This window comes from Poecile atricapillus, chromosome 21, assembly GCF_030490865.1.
Source record: "Poecile atricapillus isolate bPoeAtr1 chromosome 21, bPoeAtr1.hap1, whole genome shotgun sequence".
NCBI lineage: Eukaryota > Metazoa > Chordata > Aves > Passeriformes > Paridae > Poecile > Poecile atricapillus.
Window position 1 is genome coordinate 2,775,317 of NC_081269.1, and position 18,208 is coordinate 2,793,524.

The following is an 18,208-nucleotide window of genomic DNA, read 5'->3' on the forward strand; positions in this document are numbered from 1 at the left end:
CAAGTGTGCAGAAACCCAGAAATTAACTTTTCCCATGTTAGAGCCCCTTCATTTTTCACCTGTTTCTTTCTGGTGATTTGAACAGGCAGATTATGTGTGCAGTGTCTTATTTTCCCAGCGTATTCAGTATTTAAATCCTCAAAAAAGATGTGAAGTAGCATTAAAAAAAAAACAAAACAGGTCTTTTATGAAAATTATGTAGCACTTGGCTGCTCTTAACAAATTCCTCTTTGAAATTTTTAGCTTTTTGATACAGTAAGAAGGATAAATTAATAAGGCTAAATTTTAATGTCCCATTTAAAGATTTTAAGTCAGCTCTTTTTTTCCCAAATATAAAATACTTGTTTGATGTTATTATTGATACTACAGAATTATTTACAATCCCAGTAAACTCTGGGGAGTGGTTACACAAACCTACAATGCAGAGGAACTTAAAAAGTAATTTAAAAAGTGGAAGAAACCCCAAACCCAAGAAATAAAAGAAGGTGCTAAGCAAGTGTGGATAAAAATAGCCAAAGGAAGAGCTTGTGTTTTCCTTCAAAGCATTCTATACAAATGTTCTCTTTATGCTTTATCCTTGAAATTAAATATATATATATAAAAAAACAAGATTAAATTTCTGCCCAACAATACTTTTAACCTTTTTACATATGCAAGTGTGTCACAACAGTGCTTTAGGTCAGTGCCAATTAATTGGTTCTCAAATAGATCCGTAATGACAAAGCTGTCTATATTAAGAACCACTACGTGTGATCTCATTCCCAGATGGTTCTGAGCCTTTAAATCCATGCCAGTTTTCTAATAGGTTTAACTTGAGCTATTTGGCCTGGTTTAGTCCACAGAAACAATAATAATCCTGTAAGGCTTAAGAACAGAAGGGCTCCACCTAAAATGTTGTGTCAAATTGAAATTTTATTGATTCCTTTCCTCGTTTCTGTCATTAGTGGTGGTAATTTACTTAAAATAGTAACTTAGGTAACCTGCAATGAGCATGAAGTAGTTGTAACTACCCAGCAGGAGCATCATATGATGCACCAAAACTTATACAACTCCTTACCCTCAGCAGCAGGAGAGTGGAAAAATCTGAATAAAATATCTGGAGCTGGAGGAGTGGAAGGGGTTTGCATTTTCCTGTAAGGTGTTTTTAGACAGCCCAGCTGGAGAAGTGACATCAGTGACAAATGTCCCTTTCCTGTGTGCCTTCAGAGCAGTCACACAGGTGACAACCCCAGCCCTGCCTCCCCATTCCTCAGGGCATCATTCCCAGCTCCTGTGCATTCACACAGGGAGAGAAGAGCTGATCCAGAAGAAAAAATCATTTCCTCTCTCCTCTCGCCCTCCTTCCCAGATGGATCAATCCATCTGGGTTTTACCATCCCCTGGCTCTTGGCTGGGGTGTAATCACAAAGCTCTTTGGGTTGGAAGGGATCTTTAAAGGTCACCCCATCCTCCTCCATCCAACCTGGCCTGGAACATTTCCAGGGATGAGGAATCCAGCACCTCATCACAAAAACTTTCTCCCTCACATCTACTCTTAGTTCAAACCCATTAGTCCCTAACCTATCACCACAGGAACTACTGAAAGTCTGTCCCCAATACGTGAGGAAGCAGCAATCCAAATTTATAAAGGAATATTATTCTACTGGAAATCAAGAAAGAGGAATAGAGGAGTTATGTCTTTAGGAGATCAGCATGCAGAAATATCACAGATGTGAGGAGAATGAATCCCAGGGCTCTTCCCCTTCCCAAACAATGGGAGAGGGGAGGTTGTGCTGCCATTTACAGGAATTCCACTTCCACGTTACTGCTCTCATTAACAAACACAAAAGCATTATTTATGTTCTCTTGTGCATGACCATGTAAATCACTTTGCTTCCTTTTAATCCACTTCTGTAAGTAGGAAGAATAACAAATGTGTGAGCTACACTTCATTCTTCAAGTGATACAACACAGAATATTCAAAAGCCAGCAGGAAGCTCAAATTGTCCTCACTGAAGAGTAAATCTGCAGAAACCTTATTATGCAGGTGCAATATTTATCTTCAATTATATTTAATTAAGAACTAAAAAAATGTTATATTTTGCCAGAAATCCTCTCTCAAATGCCTACAGTAGAAGTTAGTTGTATTCTGATTTTTTTTATTGTACTTCACAGATGTTTCTACAGTGGTAACTCCATTTTTTTATTCTTTCATCTCAGAAAAGAAAGGTTATCAGAAAGCATCTTGTCTGTGTTTCTGTTCACAGAGGTTGAACTGACATCATGGTCACTCAGAGAATTTTCAAATAATCACCTTTAAAAGAACAGCTGATAAGTGTTAGCGCAAGTGTTACATTTTTATTCTAGCCCCAGTGTGCTGACTTTCTGCACAAGAGCTGCTTTACTTTTTTTACTTTAGAAAGTAAAACCAAGTAGTAAATAACATTCTTAGCACTGATTAGCCTTACACAAATCAGGTTAACCACCAGTAAAAATGTGACAAAAGAATGTTTCTCATTCACAGTTATAACAAATTATAGCCCAGTGCACCAGTTCCAGTGAATAAAAAGGAGCAGGATTTATTTATTGGATTGCAGCACACAGGAAGTTTAACTGCAGCTGAGCAGCAGCTGTTGCGTAATTTGATTTCTCCAGAGTGATTTTTTGCACATAATCTTGTAAATCAGTCTCAGGATATGCAGTGCACCATCTATTCCTTCATGAGTGCAAACTAAAAGAAATCTCTGGCTATTTATGATTATACACATAATCATATTTGTTACTGAAGTTAAATGAAGCATGGGAAAGGCACAGTACACTTAATACCCAAACATACCAATGTGCATGACAAAACACCATATTCTACAGAGCTTTTGTACACATAAAAGATTTTATCTTTTCAGAATATAAGCTTTTTTCCTTAATGTCTTTTCAAATCACATCAAAGTCTAAAGTGGGCTTTCATTCAGATTACTTAAAAAGATGTATTTTATATACACAATATAGGCCAAAACCCCTGGACACACAGGCCAAGTAAATATTCATTTTGGTAATTCAATACATGATATGATTATTTGAGGTCATATGGACAAGATGCACCTGAGAAATTTAAGCAGTTTACTACCACATGCTGATTTATGTCTCCCTCATCACTTGCTCATTAAAAATACAAAAAACCTCCAGATCTGTAACACCATGAATGCTTTTTTTGGTTCCATTCTCTAAGAATTAGACCAATATGATCAGAGGAATGATAATAAGTACAACTGAAGCAGAATCTTCTTGTAAAGGAAGAACAAATAAACATTTTCAATCAAAATATCATCTAAAACTGTAAAACTACTAAAAATGAGTTAATTTAGAATGTTGATCAACAGGCAGGTGCATAGCAGTGATAAGCACAAAACCCCCACGTTACACTTTAATGCTATTCCCACAAAATGCCCCTCTATAATATTCCATAGATACCAAGCCATGAATTATCTTCTGCCTTTGAAAACAAATTTAAAAGCATGTTTTCATTTCAACCACTGCTTATTACAATTCTTTATACAACCAAAATTCACCAAGTATTCCAATAGCTGACAAAACTTCAATATTTACCCACCTATGGGTACAATCCTCTCTGGCTCACAGCAGCAGAAACATACCATATTCCCAACATTTTACCAGGACTTGGATTGTTTCCCTGTTCACCATGACGTGCTCCAGGCAGACCCCAGGCCCTGCTGGCAGGGAGGGCTCTTCATGGCCAGGCAGGAACCCAAATACTGGTTCTCACTAAAAACTCTCCTTTGTGGCTTTCAAATTAACCCCCAGAAGACTCTGGCACTGAGAGCTGCTTTGCAAGACATAAAATAGCCTGGAACTAAGAGGATAACAAGTGGCAAAATACAGATTAAGTGACACCAAGGCTTTTACTTATTGGCCTGGGCTGCTGTCAGACTTTCATCTTTGTGCTTTTCCTGATTAAAAACAAACACACAGGGAAGGGAATATTAAAAGCTCGGCCAAGAGAGGTTTTGTGTGTGTCAGATGTGACCATCCAGGTGTTCATCCAGCGGAATATGGATTATCAGTGCCTCAAGGTGGGAACAGGGAGGTGTCAGCAGCACAGCTCCTCTCACAGCACAAGTGTTCATTCACACTTGGGAAAGGCAGCACAGGATGAAACGAGCCCTTAAAAGCAGCTTTCATAAAGCCAAAATCTTCAGGATTGTCTTCTAGAGGCTTCCACACCATCCCTGTTCCCAGAGTGGGTGCCCCAGCTGCAGAACATGTATTTAACATTGTATATAACAGCCTTTTAATGCCAGCAAAGTGAAGGGATCCCCTCGCTGCACTTTCCTTTCAGCCTCCCATCTTCATCCTCCCACAGAGTTGACAATCCCAGCTCTGACACAAGTTGTTCCTTCCACAACGCTCAGCTTCGATTTTGTGCTGCTTCAAAACCTGACTCTTCCATTCCGACCACCCTGCCTGGTTATCCAGGGCTCCTCTCATTTCTGGCACTCAATGAGTGATAAATGTACATTCTAAAATAGAATTATTTGTCCTGATTGTAGTCATAACTGCACCTCAGTGGGTGAGAGCTGTCAGAAAGAACAGGATGAATTTTTCTGACAACAGAGGAGTCTCTTCCATTCAAAGGGGAATTTGAATGTTATTTAATCAGAACTCAGTGACACAAGAACTGGGTGACAAAGAAGTACGAATTAAACATACTGTCAGCTCAAAACCAGCAACCTGATGAACAGAATTATTTTCCCCATGGAAAGGGCTGAAAACCTGAGTATCTAAGCCCATTACACAACACTGAGTCACACCAAAATGACACATAAAAAAGGCAACCAGCACCTATGTTGCAGCAGAAAAAACATTTCCAGCTAAATGAAGGAAATCAATGAGGTGTCCCTTGAGTCAGTGTGACAGAAATGTGGGATTTACAGATTGTTCAATGTGATGGCTTCAATATATATATATATATATATAAAAAATAAATTTAAATGCATATGATCATACTACAGACATGAGAAAATCCAAACTACTGCTACTGGTCACTCCTCAGGTGTAAGACCAATTCATACCCCTGAAACTGTATTTTAGGAACATAGGCTAGATATTTTGGCAGCTTTCAAATAAAATTATTCATATTTCTGATTAAAGTGAAATGGAACAAAATTTGATTAAAAGCAGCAAGTGTGTGCAACTTCCTGTAACTTTAAAATTTCATTTCTAATTATGTGTTGAGAAATGTAATTAAAGTCATCTGCACACCAAAACAAATGTTACTTACAAATGAAAAATTAGTATTCTTTTGTTTCCCTGATAGCCTGGCTCATTAAGCAAATTTAAATGGAGTCACTGATGCTTTGCAGTGAAATGGGGGCTGTTTCTAAATCAAAGGGAATAAGTTTCCCTGTTTTTATCAGTGCCATTTTTTATGGCTCTGACATATTGTCCAAGAAGTTGGATGGGAAGCAGAGCTGTGAGGTAAGGCTGGGGAGGGGTCTGAGGCTGTGCCAGGACACCCAGCAGGGCTGAGAAATTCCTGATTGCACCAGGAGTAGCACAGATTTCACGTGCATTTCACAACAGAAGAAAGTGGCAACCTTTCTCTCTTCCTCTGTATTATGGTGTTTGTCTCAGTTTACCAAACATTATCTCAATTCCTGGTCCTCCCAAAGGCAAGCATTCTCCCAGGAAAAATATTAAGAACAAGCCTTCAACAGCTCTCAGTGTTTTACACATTCAGCTGTATTTAAAATACTTCTGTACTGAATTTCTTACTCTTTGGGAGTGACCTGATTAGTCTGAAATTACTTCCAAGTGCTAGTTTTTAATCTGTTGGATGAGGTGCCTACACTGTTGTAAATCACAAGGGAATTTAGTCAAATTTAATTTTATCTAGAGGTCCAAACATAATTGTCACACGAATCTTCCAATTCTGTGGACAATCACATCACCTACATGTATTTCTGGAATTCACTGAGAAGCTCAATCCCAGCTCTGACATGATGGTACCATTGACAGGGATATCAAAACTAGAAGTGAGAAAACAATAAATATGAAATAAAATCTATTAAAACAGTAGCTGTTAAATTTAAATGTTTTTGGTTTTTTTTATAATTCCAAACCTCAGTTTCAGTATAAATAAACTTTCTGTGAAAAGTCCAGTAAAAACTGTTCTGGAAGTCTCAGTTTTGAAGTATAAAAAAGAACAGATCTCAATTTGATACAGGTCAAGGTCTTTCCCAGAGCTGAACTCCAAAACACTCAGAGGGTTGGGGTATTTTTCACATTCCTCTTTCTCTACCTTGTCTATGAGACCTCAGAATGTATTCAGTGGTTTTCTGTAACCTCAATGTCTCCTGCAGCCTTTCACATAATGCAAATAAATTACTTGTTCATAAACCCCTGACTTCATTATGCATTCTCATTTCAGATGGTCAGAAAAGAGTTTGAATGCCCATCTTTAAAACCAAGAAGATAAAAAGGCCATGTTGCTTTAGTCAAGTAACTCACCCTTTTGAGGATTAAATGCCACACTGTCACCAGTGAGGAAAATCCAGGCGAGCACATAAAACACAAGCAGACTGCTCAAATCCCTACACCTCCACAACCAACTCCCTTCTCCCAGGGATCCTCAGGGATGGAATGGATGCTTGCATTACACTGCTACATCAAGTGTCATTTATCAGCCTTTTGTTTTTAGATTTAATTTAAAATCCAGCTGCTCCTTCTTTTACATTAACATAGACATAAGGAAGCACTTCTTCTCTGGAGGCAATTCCTGAGGATGTTTCTCTTTAGTTAATTCTACCACATGCCAGGAATATTATTTATTTTACTGGAGAAGCAAACTAAGAGGTAACACTTATTTTTGAAACAAATATTATTTTCTCAACTCTCTCAGTAGTTTTGCAACCCACTATAAAGACCAAAAATAAACTCAGTATTACCAGCCAGACACTTCAGAAGATATTTTTTTTTAGCTTGCTCGGTAGCAAACTTCTACAGAACTGTTGTAGCCTCAGCATTATTATCTCTTAAAAATAACAACCCAGTGTCCTTGTACACAACATTTTACATCACAGCACAGAAAGCAGAGAACAAATGAGCTCAGAGAAGGAATTTCTCTCACTGAACCGAACGTGGCGGAGCAGGGAGATTCAACAAACAACAATTCTGCCTGAGAACTCTGGCAGGTTTTTTCAAGGTGTGCAGGACAAGAAGCACCTTTACTCACAGTGTGTGACTCCAGCCAGGGTCTGGTAGAAGGTTGGGGTGTCACTGTCATCAGTGAGGGTCACGTACACCCCTCCTGAGAGCAGCCACCGCGAGAAGGTGAAAGCGTCTTTGTTGTGCAGCAGCCAAACCCTGAACTTCTCATAGTTCACTTTCTCACCCTGCAAGAAAAAAACAGAAAATGGGAGCTGTTTTTCTCACTGCCAGTAAACAGGAACCATCCAGCTGTATGAACAAAAAATTGGGACAATCTCCTAGAAAAATAAGTGCTAATGTAATTTTTCTGCTTGGAGCCATGCCTGGTTTTCCCTTTCCTTTTGAAACGGCAATGGGAGGGAAATTAACTTTCAGTTCTCTCTGCATTTCAGCCACCTACTCAATGTGGCCTTTGGAAACTCATTTACCCTGAACCTCAGGTGAAAGGGATGAAAAGAAAAATGGTTACTTGCAATTCAAAACAGCGGAGGTTATTTTGATTAATTTAAATGTATTATTATAGATACCAGCTCTGCTGCACCAAAAAACAGGTGCTATAAAATCATAAACATTCTGTTCTATCTGTGCAGGTATACAAATAACACAGAAAAATCAGGTTTGGGAATAACTAATGCTGTGATTAATTACTGCAGGAACATGTGGAGACGCTTTTGCCTCTACTGACCAAAACCCACACATAAATGTGAACATGACATTCCCAGGATCGCCTCACTCCACATCTCCTCGAGCTTCCTGTTCAGGAATACATAAAAACTAAACATTCACAGAATTTCAGTGCTGTTTAAACCATTTATTTGAATTCTTGCCAAGCTGTGGCCATGAAATCATAGGGATCAGCAGACTAATTTCTACAGGACCTACAAAACTACCTCAAATAAAAGCAAACCCATTATCAGTAGACAAACTCATTATATGGAGATTCTCATCTCCAGGGGAAATAAACAGGGGTCTGCAAAGTGGAAGAGGTTTCAAGTCATTGATTATTTAAACTCCCCTCATATCACAGACCATTAAACTTCATTGAATTACATCTCTACAGAATCCAACAATTTGCATTTGGCCATGGACTATCTGCAACTGCCAAGTGCAGAAAATTGAAAATTCACTATATTCCCTTTGCCAGGCTGCTCCAATGGTTCATCACCAGCACTGCTCAAACATTTGCTTCCTATTCCCATTGCAGGGGATTGTTTCAGTTCCAGATATTCATTCCTCTTATGCATCTTTTTCTAGACTAAAGAGTTTTATATTTTCATCCAAGAAATCCCAGAATGGTTTGGGCTGGAGGGGACCTTAAAGCCCATCCAGTGCCACCCCTGCCATGGCAGGGACACCTCCCACTGTCCCAGCTGCTCCCAGCCCTGTCCAGCCTGGCCTTGGGCACTGCCAGGGATCCAGGGGCAGCCTCAGCTGCTCTGGGCACCCTGTGCCAGGGCCTGCCCACCCTCACTTTGATTTCTTATTCTTTCATTTCTCCAACACTTTGGATCAAGAGAAAAGAACATTTTCTCACCCTTGTTCCACCCTTTCCCTCTACTTTTTGTGCTGCTCTTCATAAAGGCAGCAAGATCTGGATCATTAAAACTCCAATTTTCCCTGGAAGGACAATGAAGAGGGACAGAAAAAATTTGCACAGGAGGAAGAAAGCATCTGAAGCAATCAAAGATTACAGCTGAACTATGATGGAACTTGAGCAATGCAGTTATCACTGATTTTTTTTCCCTGTATTTCAGAAACAAAAGGGAAACTAAGATATATTCTAAAGCTTCTACTTCCAGCTGAGTACATGCAATAATTCTGATGAACAGAAGTACCTATAAACATCATCCTTGAAATCAAACCCATCCTCCATAAGGCAGACAGGAAGGCCCACAGCAGGAACATTAAACTTTCTCACTCTCCAGCAATGACCGAGGATGATTAAGAGCCCAGTAAATCCTGCTGAGTGGGTTATTACACTATTTTCATTTTAAAAGAAAAATCAATATGCAGCATTTTCTTGAACAGGAAAATGCTCTGAAGCTCAGATTGATACTCATCTTCCTGCAAGGCTTCATAAAGTATTTCTGGATTTCTTGGACAGCATGCAATTAACTTGCAGGGTGCAATTCATCACACCACACTGATGGGAAATTATAAATAGGAAATGGCACCATGGGTCAGCTCCAAAGCTGGACTGCAGTGGACTCAGGATTTATGATGCCAGCCAGGACTCAGGAATGCAATCACTGCCTCCAGAGCCAACAGGACACCAGGACCAGATCAGAGTCTGGCTCAGGCAATGCCCACAACCAGAGTTATCTCCAACACAGAACAATAAAATCTAAAGTAATTAAGTAACCTGATAGCCACAAATAAAGCCTCCAGACAATCTGGTCAATCCTTTTGCCAGAGGAGGGTACAATGATGTCTCATTTTGCTGGTCTTAGTCCTCTGACAACAAACCAAGCAAAAAACCCTGAAAATTCATCAGGATCCCTGGAGTCAAAGAATCATCTATGAATACAGCAAAGCACCAATGCCCTGGTTTAGAGAAGGACTTCAGCAAGCTCCATAAAGATTACATCTCTCAAACAACCTAAAGCATAATTAAATGTTGTAGCTCCTGGCAGGAATAATGGTACAAAAGCAACAATATAAAACTATTATTTTGAAGTAACCACTGCTGTCAGGCATTTTTAAATCCAGGGAGCAGATTTTCTTTCTTCTCAGCTCTGTGTTCTAGATTTCTTCCCTGATTGCAATAAAATGTTCACACTAATGACTAAGTTCCCACCAGCAGTATTAGTATTTAAATTTACCTGCTGACATGATTACTGTTGGGAAATGATCTCTTTCCAAGCAGCCCAGTGAATACAGGAGCACAGAGAATGCCTGCATTTATACACCAAACACTGCTCCCATCGATAGAAATTACATGCAATACCACAACACAAAAAACCATGAGCTTTTACCCCGTTTAAACAAGGTCAGTTTGTTTCCATAAGTGCATGAGTATGAAAAAGAAGCTACTTAGTGTAATCTTGACTTTTTGGTAAATGCAACAGGAGAAAAGGTGTGTGACATACCTCAGAGAAGCATTTCTTGAGTGACTCTGGGACTTTCCCATCAACCACATGCAGCATCTTCTCCATCTCTTCACGGACAACATAACTCCCAGATTCATTAGAGAAGAGGCTGAAAATATCTGAGGAAATAGAAATATGTGTAAATATCTATGGCAGTGACATTTTTTCACATTTAAAGTTTATAACTGGCTGAGAATGTCAGTGGCTGTGCAACAACTAAAAGACTAAAAATTTGGGTTGATCCAAGTTCAATATAGGTCCACAAGGTTTAAGTCAAGATCTTTTACTTTTACCTTCTTTTTTTTTTTTTTTTACCATTTCCTTTTTTTCTTTTACCATTACCATTGTAATCAAAAGGAAAATGAGTATTATCAAGTCAGATTAACAGAGAAGACAAAACAACAGCAGTCAGTGGGCAGATGCTTTTTTTTGGACAAATATCAATGCCATCCTCCTTCCTCTGCCCACATACAGAGACCATCAGGCTTTCTGTAGGATCCCAACACTGACATTCATGATGACTTGGCAAATATTTCATTTTGATGAATTTAGAAAGCAAAGATGCATTTTGTTTCAAAAAAGACAGCTAAAAATGCTTTAAAAAGTTCTGTCTTCACTGTGAAACAGTCACATTTTACACTCACAATCTGCTGTCTCGTTGTTACTGTTTTAAGTTACATCACTTACATTTTGTTTTCTCCTCCTCTCTGCCTCTTGTGAGTAGAACTAATCCAACTATCAAGTTATTGAAGTGCAGCCCTTTGGATATTCCTCCAAATGAACAGTAGATAACCTGGAAGAATAAAATAGAGAAGTCAGCCAAAAATAGAGAAGTTAACCAGAACCAGGGCAAAGAGATGTCAGAAGTAAAAACAGCAGCTTATACTGAGGCTCCATCTTACATGGGTTTTAGGCTCCTCACCTCACATTCAGCTCAACACACTTGAATTATTAATTGTGTTACCTTTCTGTAGCTCTTTAGGTACCTATAAGCAGCCTTTACTTGGTGAAACACAGGTACAAGTCATGAACAGCAATATATAAACTCCAGGTTAGAACCCTCCAGTGAAGACACTTCTCACTTGCTCGTGGGGTTGTTTCCCCAAATTTCTTTATTAGGGCTGAAATCTCCTCCAAGCTGGGCTCTGATAATCCCAAAGGAATCAAGGGGATGCAGCAGGCAAGACCAGGCTGGCAGCAGAGAGGGGAACAGCAGAGCCCTGTGAGTCACTGCACCATCACGAGGTGGTTTCCACTACAAGTCAAAATTAAGCCAGGACTGGGAGTGCCCAAACAAAACCAGTCCTGGGCCTGGCAAGGTTAAACCTGGCCAAGCCACACAGTGCTGTGGTGGCAGGATGAGGGAACACCTAACACAGAGTGGCTACACCAGATTTCCTGCTGCTCCTGCAGCCTGGCTGCACACACCTCAACAGTGCTGTGTGACCTGCAGAAATCCTCTCCTTGTCTGTCTGTCCGTCCATCCACCCATCCCTCCATCCCTCCATCCACCCATCCATCCCTCCATCCACCCACCCATCCAAAATCTGTCTGCAGGCATGGGAATGTCAGTCAATGTACAGCAAGATCTAATTCTCCACAAAACATCCTGAACCTCACCTCCATCCCACTCTGAGACACAGCATTACCCAAATACTTTAATTTCCTCAGGGGGATCAGATCAGCCTCTTCTGTTACTAAACTTTAATCCATTTAAAAATGCTTGAAGGGCTGAATTATTAAAACTGAATTTGTGCTTTATTTGGACACAACAATTGTAGAGACTTTGAGGCAGAGATTTGAATTCCACACTTTTTATGTCTAATCCTTCTGTCTTCACCAGATGCCTTCAAGGCTACGCTGCCCATGTGAGCAATTTACCTTCATATTACACTGGAATTGTTACTTTTTTTAAATATGCAGCTCAACCATCCACTCACTTCTGCTGAACTTTGTACATCTCAGCTGCAAGACCAGATGAGCACCAAATATTACACTTATACATTATTTCAACACAACACAAGGATTGCTCATGAGATAAACAGAGGAAAGGAATTCTATGGATAATGTCCAATGTATCAGTATTTAATATATGTAATTACAACCACGGGCAGCTGGCGTTGCTTGGAGTTTAGCTGCTTAATCATTCCTTGGGAAGAGTTTATAAAGACTGAAGAGTAATGTGACAATTTCTAAGGAAGGAACTCCACATTTTTTCACATTGGTGTGGCATTTGGAAAACTCCTAATAACATGCACCATCAAAATGTGATGCAATTTTCTGTTTTCCAAAATGATTTAATGCTGTTGCAGCTTTACTTAAAACAGCCACACCCAGGCAGGATCACAGCAATTTGCATTTCAGAATGTAAAATTTACTATCATTATAGTAAATATAATAGTACTTTTAAAAAATAAAATTTAAGCCTGACACATTCTGTTTCATGGGCAACTGAAGAGTATAACAAGATTTAAAAATCAAAGCTGTGCCCATGCTTCCCACCACCTGAGCAGCTTTCTAGACACTTCTCTACATTTCCTTTTATTAATATCTTCAAATCCATTCTCTCAGGAGATCCTCCCAGAACATTACTGTCCTGAACATTTAAAAAATGTGCAAGACAACCACCCAAATTTTTGGAGCAAAGTTCCACTGGTTTCAGTTCTCTGCTTTATGTGTCATTTAAAACTCCTGTGTTTTTAATTGAACAAATTCCTGAAGGTCTCTCACTCCTCAGATAAGAAAAGTCATTATTCACAACATGCAGAGTACACAGCCCAGCAACCTGAGGCTCCAAGTGATCTGTTTTAGCGACTGAAAGGCTGAAAATTCAGAGTTTTCAGCTGCCTAATGACTTTGCCTGCCTCTGCCCATCCTGAAGCCAGGAATTACAAAGCATCCCTTGACTCAAATCCCAATTTTGGCCCAATTTACAGTTTTCAATCTCACAGATTTGATACTGCACTGCCTGAGTATGAATGCTACAAGTACATCATAATTTGTACTCAAATTTTGAGATGAGTTCTGATGAGAAGCCATCAAAAACCAATTAGGAGTCTTCCATTAATTTTATTTCACCACCTGGAAACCAAGAACTGCTCTATAACCGTCATGAGAGTTAAAACAGACAATCATCACCAAAATTGTGTCTTTAAGGACAGATTTTTTAAAAAGTAAAATAAAAACCAGCCAGCAGACGTTTGAAACCCCAAAATCTCTATTTGTGACTAAATCAGTAATTTAATCCTTAATACTATCCTAAAAATAAAAGGGATATAAAAGTACAAGTTAACACAGGATATAAAATTATCAATATTTTATACTATTTCAAACCAATCATACATTGTGAAAGATACACTTTTTGTTTAATCACCAGGGTTACCAATGCTCAAAGCATCCAGAAAACACCCAAAAATTCATACTGAAGACAGAATTTAAGCTCTGGGCAAATCAGACCCCTCCTTTTCCACTGCAAATTTTCCTGCTAAGCCTTAAACACCCACATGAAAAGCCAACTGTTTACAGAGGTAAAGTAGTATCATCCTCTTTGCCAACACTTAGGAGAAACAGGGGGGAAAAAAAAAGAATGAGGAAAGATTTAGCTCAGGAAAAGGAACTCTGCCAGAGTGTAAAACCTTCAGCAATGCAACACTTCAGCACTCACATTATCTAAATAAAACTGGGAGACTTGCACCCTGCCTCTGAGGTCAACAGCTCTGAGGATGCCAAAAATAGAAGCTGTGACTAGAAATGACATGGAGCAAGAGATCATTTGAAAGGTCTGTCTCATTTTTGTCTCACTACCAATAATATTTTCATATCTCTCTCAAGAAAGGGGCAACTCTATAAAAGAAAAGAACTTTGTAAACATGCAAGTGTGTGGGATGGCATTACTATTCTCTTTAGATGTATACATATGGATATATGTTTATATCCATGTAGTAAATTTTGATTCTGGGTATTTTTCAGCTCATTTATACATTGATTATGAACAAATTTATTTTTAAGAGCTTGTAAAGATTCATCTTTAGAAAACAAAGTAACAGCCAATGGAATCTCAAAGAAACCAACAGCAAGTGCATCTCTGGAGTAAATAAAATCTGTTATTATGGTCTTGTTACAAATTCCCAATCTTTTAAATGCCCAAATTTACATGTGGATATTTGGGTTTACTTCAAAGTCATCTACCAGGTATGAATAGGGTTGGGAGTAGCTCTGAGCCCAGCACATCCCTGACCAGCCACGATCCAAGTCTGGAAAACCATTTTCAGGCAGAGAATGTGCATTGTGATGTTGCATTAAAAAACGGGAAACACTTCAATCAACCCCATAAACATTTGTGTGAGCACAGCAGCATCCAGCTGCCCCTGATCCACTGCTTTTGGCTTCCCAGGAAAACAGCAATTCACAGCTCACCTCGGCAACTTTGGGAGGGACCCCATCACCCAGAACTTCCCTGATGAAGCACTGCTGAGTCATGTAATAGGAGAGGCCACAAGTTCTCTTGAAAGCATCTTTGAGCCTCTTCAGTTCTATGTCTGTAACTGAGAACAGAGGAAAGAAAAAAAACATTTGGTCAATAAAGACATTACAGACAGGTAATAGCTTAAGGAATCTCAAAATCCTCCGCTCCTTAGGTTTACCTTTAACAATAAGAAGACACGAAGAAATTAAATGCATGATTTCCCCTAAAGAGTGGGAAAACGTGACTGCGGAAAATGAGATCTAATCATCTCATCTTGCTTGAAAAGAGAGAAGGGAAGCAGACCCGTGGTTACCATCAATGTGAACAACAGCTCACTGCCTAAGTTTTCTAACTACAATAGTGGATTGTAATTTGTTCTAAATTCAGCACCATTCTTGTCACACAAAGGAAAATAAGGCTGCTTTATGATCAATTTTGCATTGCATGTAAGCCAGGGAAATTATCTGCAACTAACAATGGTGATTATTATTAAGAGCAGCTCCAACAGCATCTTTCAAGCTGTTTCATCTATGAATCAGTCTGCTTTTCTGTATTAAAACAAATAAAATACTTTATCACCACTACAACTTCATGAGACAGTGCAGTGAGGTTTGATTTAACAGAAATAAAATGTTGGACTACATGTAATTCTTTACCCAAGATTCCCTTGCACAGGCAAAATCTGCTTGCCAGCTACACCTGTTCAAACTTGTTCACAACTGCAAAGGTGGAAAATGTGATGACATTCCTCTCATCCTGGCCTGGGAGCTCCCTGGAAAGCAGTGTTGCACTCAGATTTTACAAGCACAGAACAACTTTCTAAGAAAGTGTTTAAGAAGGGAAGGATCTCGTGGAACAAAACAAGCCCTCTGTCCAAAGCCAAGCTGCAGGGAATGGCACAGGATCCCCTGGAAGTTCCTGAGTGGTGCAGAAAAAGCAATTTACCATGCAGAAGCCCAGGGAAATGATGCTGCACACAGGAGCTGTGTCACTGTATTTATAGCAAGGCATTTTCCTTACCCTGCTATCACAAGCCAGACAGAAACAACACTGCCATGGCCAAAGGCTTGTTGAGCTTTTTGTCAGCCAAAATAAAACAGAGCACTTGAGGGCTTAATCCAGCACTCAGTAAAACGTCTACTTTTCAGTTAATTCATTCATCAAAAGCAAAAATCAATCCTTAAAAGTAAATCACATTAAAACATTCCTCCCTAATTTTAATCCGAGTCAACACTGAAACAGATGTTAGCTCCACTGAACAATTGTGTAAAAACAGAAATTGGGTTATGTTTCTTCTCCAATTTTATTACAGAGTCTGGGTACTTCTAACCATAAAGAAAAAAAAAACCAAAAACAAAGTATCTAAGAGATAAACCTTAAGTGTGACCTACACACACCAAAGCTATCAATTAGCACAGTGGTGATTATCATTAGCACACATCTTGTTTTACTAAAACGAGCCTGCTTTAATTACATGGCAGAAGAATGTTGGTCTCACACTGTTACCTGGCTTACAAGGTGTTTAAATTCCATTATTTCACATTAACATCTACCCAGAGTCACTGTGTGCCTTTACAGGTGATGCTTTAATGCACACTCCAACAAGGAGGAAATGAAGAGAAGTGCTTCACCTCCTATCACCTTTAAGCACAACAAATCTTCAGCCAGCAGGGACAACTCCCCACATTTAATGAGTGCTGGGATCATGGAAAGGGGAAGCTACTGGCTTTGTAATTTTGGCAAAGCAAAGCAAACAACTTGTATCCTAGACTAAACCAAACAACAGTTCTGGGATGAAAATATTCTCATTTATTGCAGTTTTTATATACCTGCACATACACACATATCTTTAACAAAAATAAACCCTGTGCTCTGGTTTCTTCTCCCTCTGTGTTAATTTTTTGATCTCCCCACCATTTAATCCAATCTGGTTTGAGGTTTTTTGGCAGAAGTTTCTACATAAACACAGCATTTGCTAAGCTGATGCTTACAGCAGCCCTGACTGCCCAGTGTGCACTCCAGGCAGTGCTCAGGAGTAGGAAAAACCAATATATAAAGGTATCTCCCATAACCCATGGGAGTGGAGACTGGAGTGCCAGCCCAGGTGAAGAGAAGGTTGGGAACAAGAATTGTCAAGCAATACTCCCAAGATCTTAAAAAAGCCCCTGCACTATCAGTGTATTTAACAGGAGTGATAAGTTGATACTGCCAGCCCATGTTACATTTCAAAATGCAAGTTATTATTGCTAGAGCCCACTCAGTATTATTGTTTGCATGCAGAAACTACGAAAAAGGTCATGGAATAACAGGAAAGGTAATTACTTCCATCCCTTCCCCAGGAGCCATTAAAATGACTGATGCTGGCCATTTAAAATCATCTGCAAAGCTTTGTCAAGATAAGTTCATTATACATTTAGATCCATGCACATGAAAGTACAACTGAAATGAGCAGAGTATAAATCAAAGATATTATCAATGTTTACTACGAGTCTGGAAGGCAAAATATTTGAATACAAAATCCCAACACCAAAGCACCAATTATTCAACAGAGATAGAACATGATGGCGTGTTGAGAGGAAATAAAACTAAGTCTTCAATTATTAAAGGAACATTTCTAGAAGCAATACATCTATTTCTATAATAATATTAGAAATTAGAACACTCTCATCCCCAGAAGCTGCCTTTTTTCTCTCAATTCCACAAGCCCAACACACAGGAAGCATCACAGAACACAGAGGGGTTTTTCACCCTGCCTTTAGACAGCAGTGTAGTTGACAAACCTGCTTCCTACACTGACTGAAATCCTTTCATTAGGAATATTCACTTTTTCCAAAGGCACAGATTCCCCAAACACTTCCAGGAGCCAGTTGTCTACAAACACTTCTGAGAAGAGCTGCTGTCATTAGACACAGGAGACAGACACTACAGGAAGGGGTGCACCCTTGTTGTATTCACAGCCTGACAGGGAAAACAGCCACTGACAACTTCCCAGGATGAGTTTGTGGTACTGAACACAGCAAAAACCATCTTCACATCCCACCTGCCAATAACAGGCGGCACAACCTCAATATTATTGCAGGGAAAGCGACTCAATTGGAGCTGCTCATTTAAATCCTTTACACCTCCAGACCACACAAGTGGCCTTTTGACTGTGAGGTTGATTCAAGGTAACAAAACCAAGTTTCAATAATTAGATATTATGTGATAATTCTTAAAAATCTATCTGCCCACTTCCAAAAGCCACCAAGTCCCAGGCTGTCACTGTGTGTATGTTAACTTTGCTAACACAAAGCTCCTGTGCCACCTCAGCTGGAGGGTTTCCAGTAAAGCTGCAGACAGTTTTACAGGAGATTAGTGCTGCATCCAACTCTCCAGGGAATATTCCAGCTCCAGTTTGTTTAATAAAGTTTAAATGAAACCACGCAACCTCAGCTAAAAATGTCACCCAGCT

General features: G+C 39.3%; 1 protein-coding gene across 4 annotated transcripts in view; it reads right to left on the minus strand.

Moving 5' to 3' along the window:
• USP32 (ubiquitin specific peptidase 32) overlaps positions 1-18,208 on the minus strand; it is a 63,389-nt gene that overhangs the window by 28,023 nt on the left and 17,158 nt on the right. For all 4 annotated transcript variants that reach the window (XM_058854266.1, XM_058854265.1, XM_058854267.1 and 1 more), the window contains 4 exons: positions 14,709-14,836; positions 10,980-11,085; positions 10,293-10,411; positions 7,229-7,388 (listed from right to left, as the gene is read on the minus strand). In XM_058854266.1, the coding sequence (XP_058710249.1) occupies positions 7,229-7,388; positions 10,293-10,411; positions 10,980-11,085; positions 14,709-14,836 (513 nt within the window). The remainder of the gene's footprint in view (positions 1-7,228; positions 7,389-10,292; positions 10,412-10,979; positions 11,086-14,708; positions 14,837-18,208) is intronic.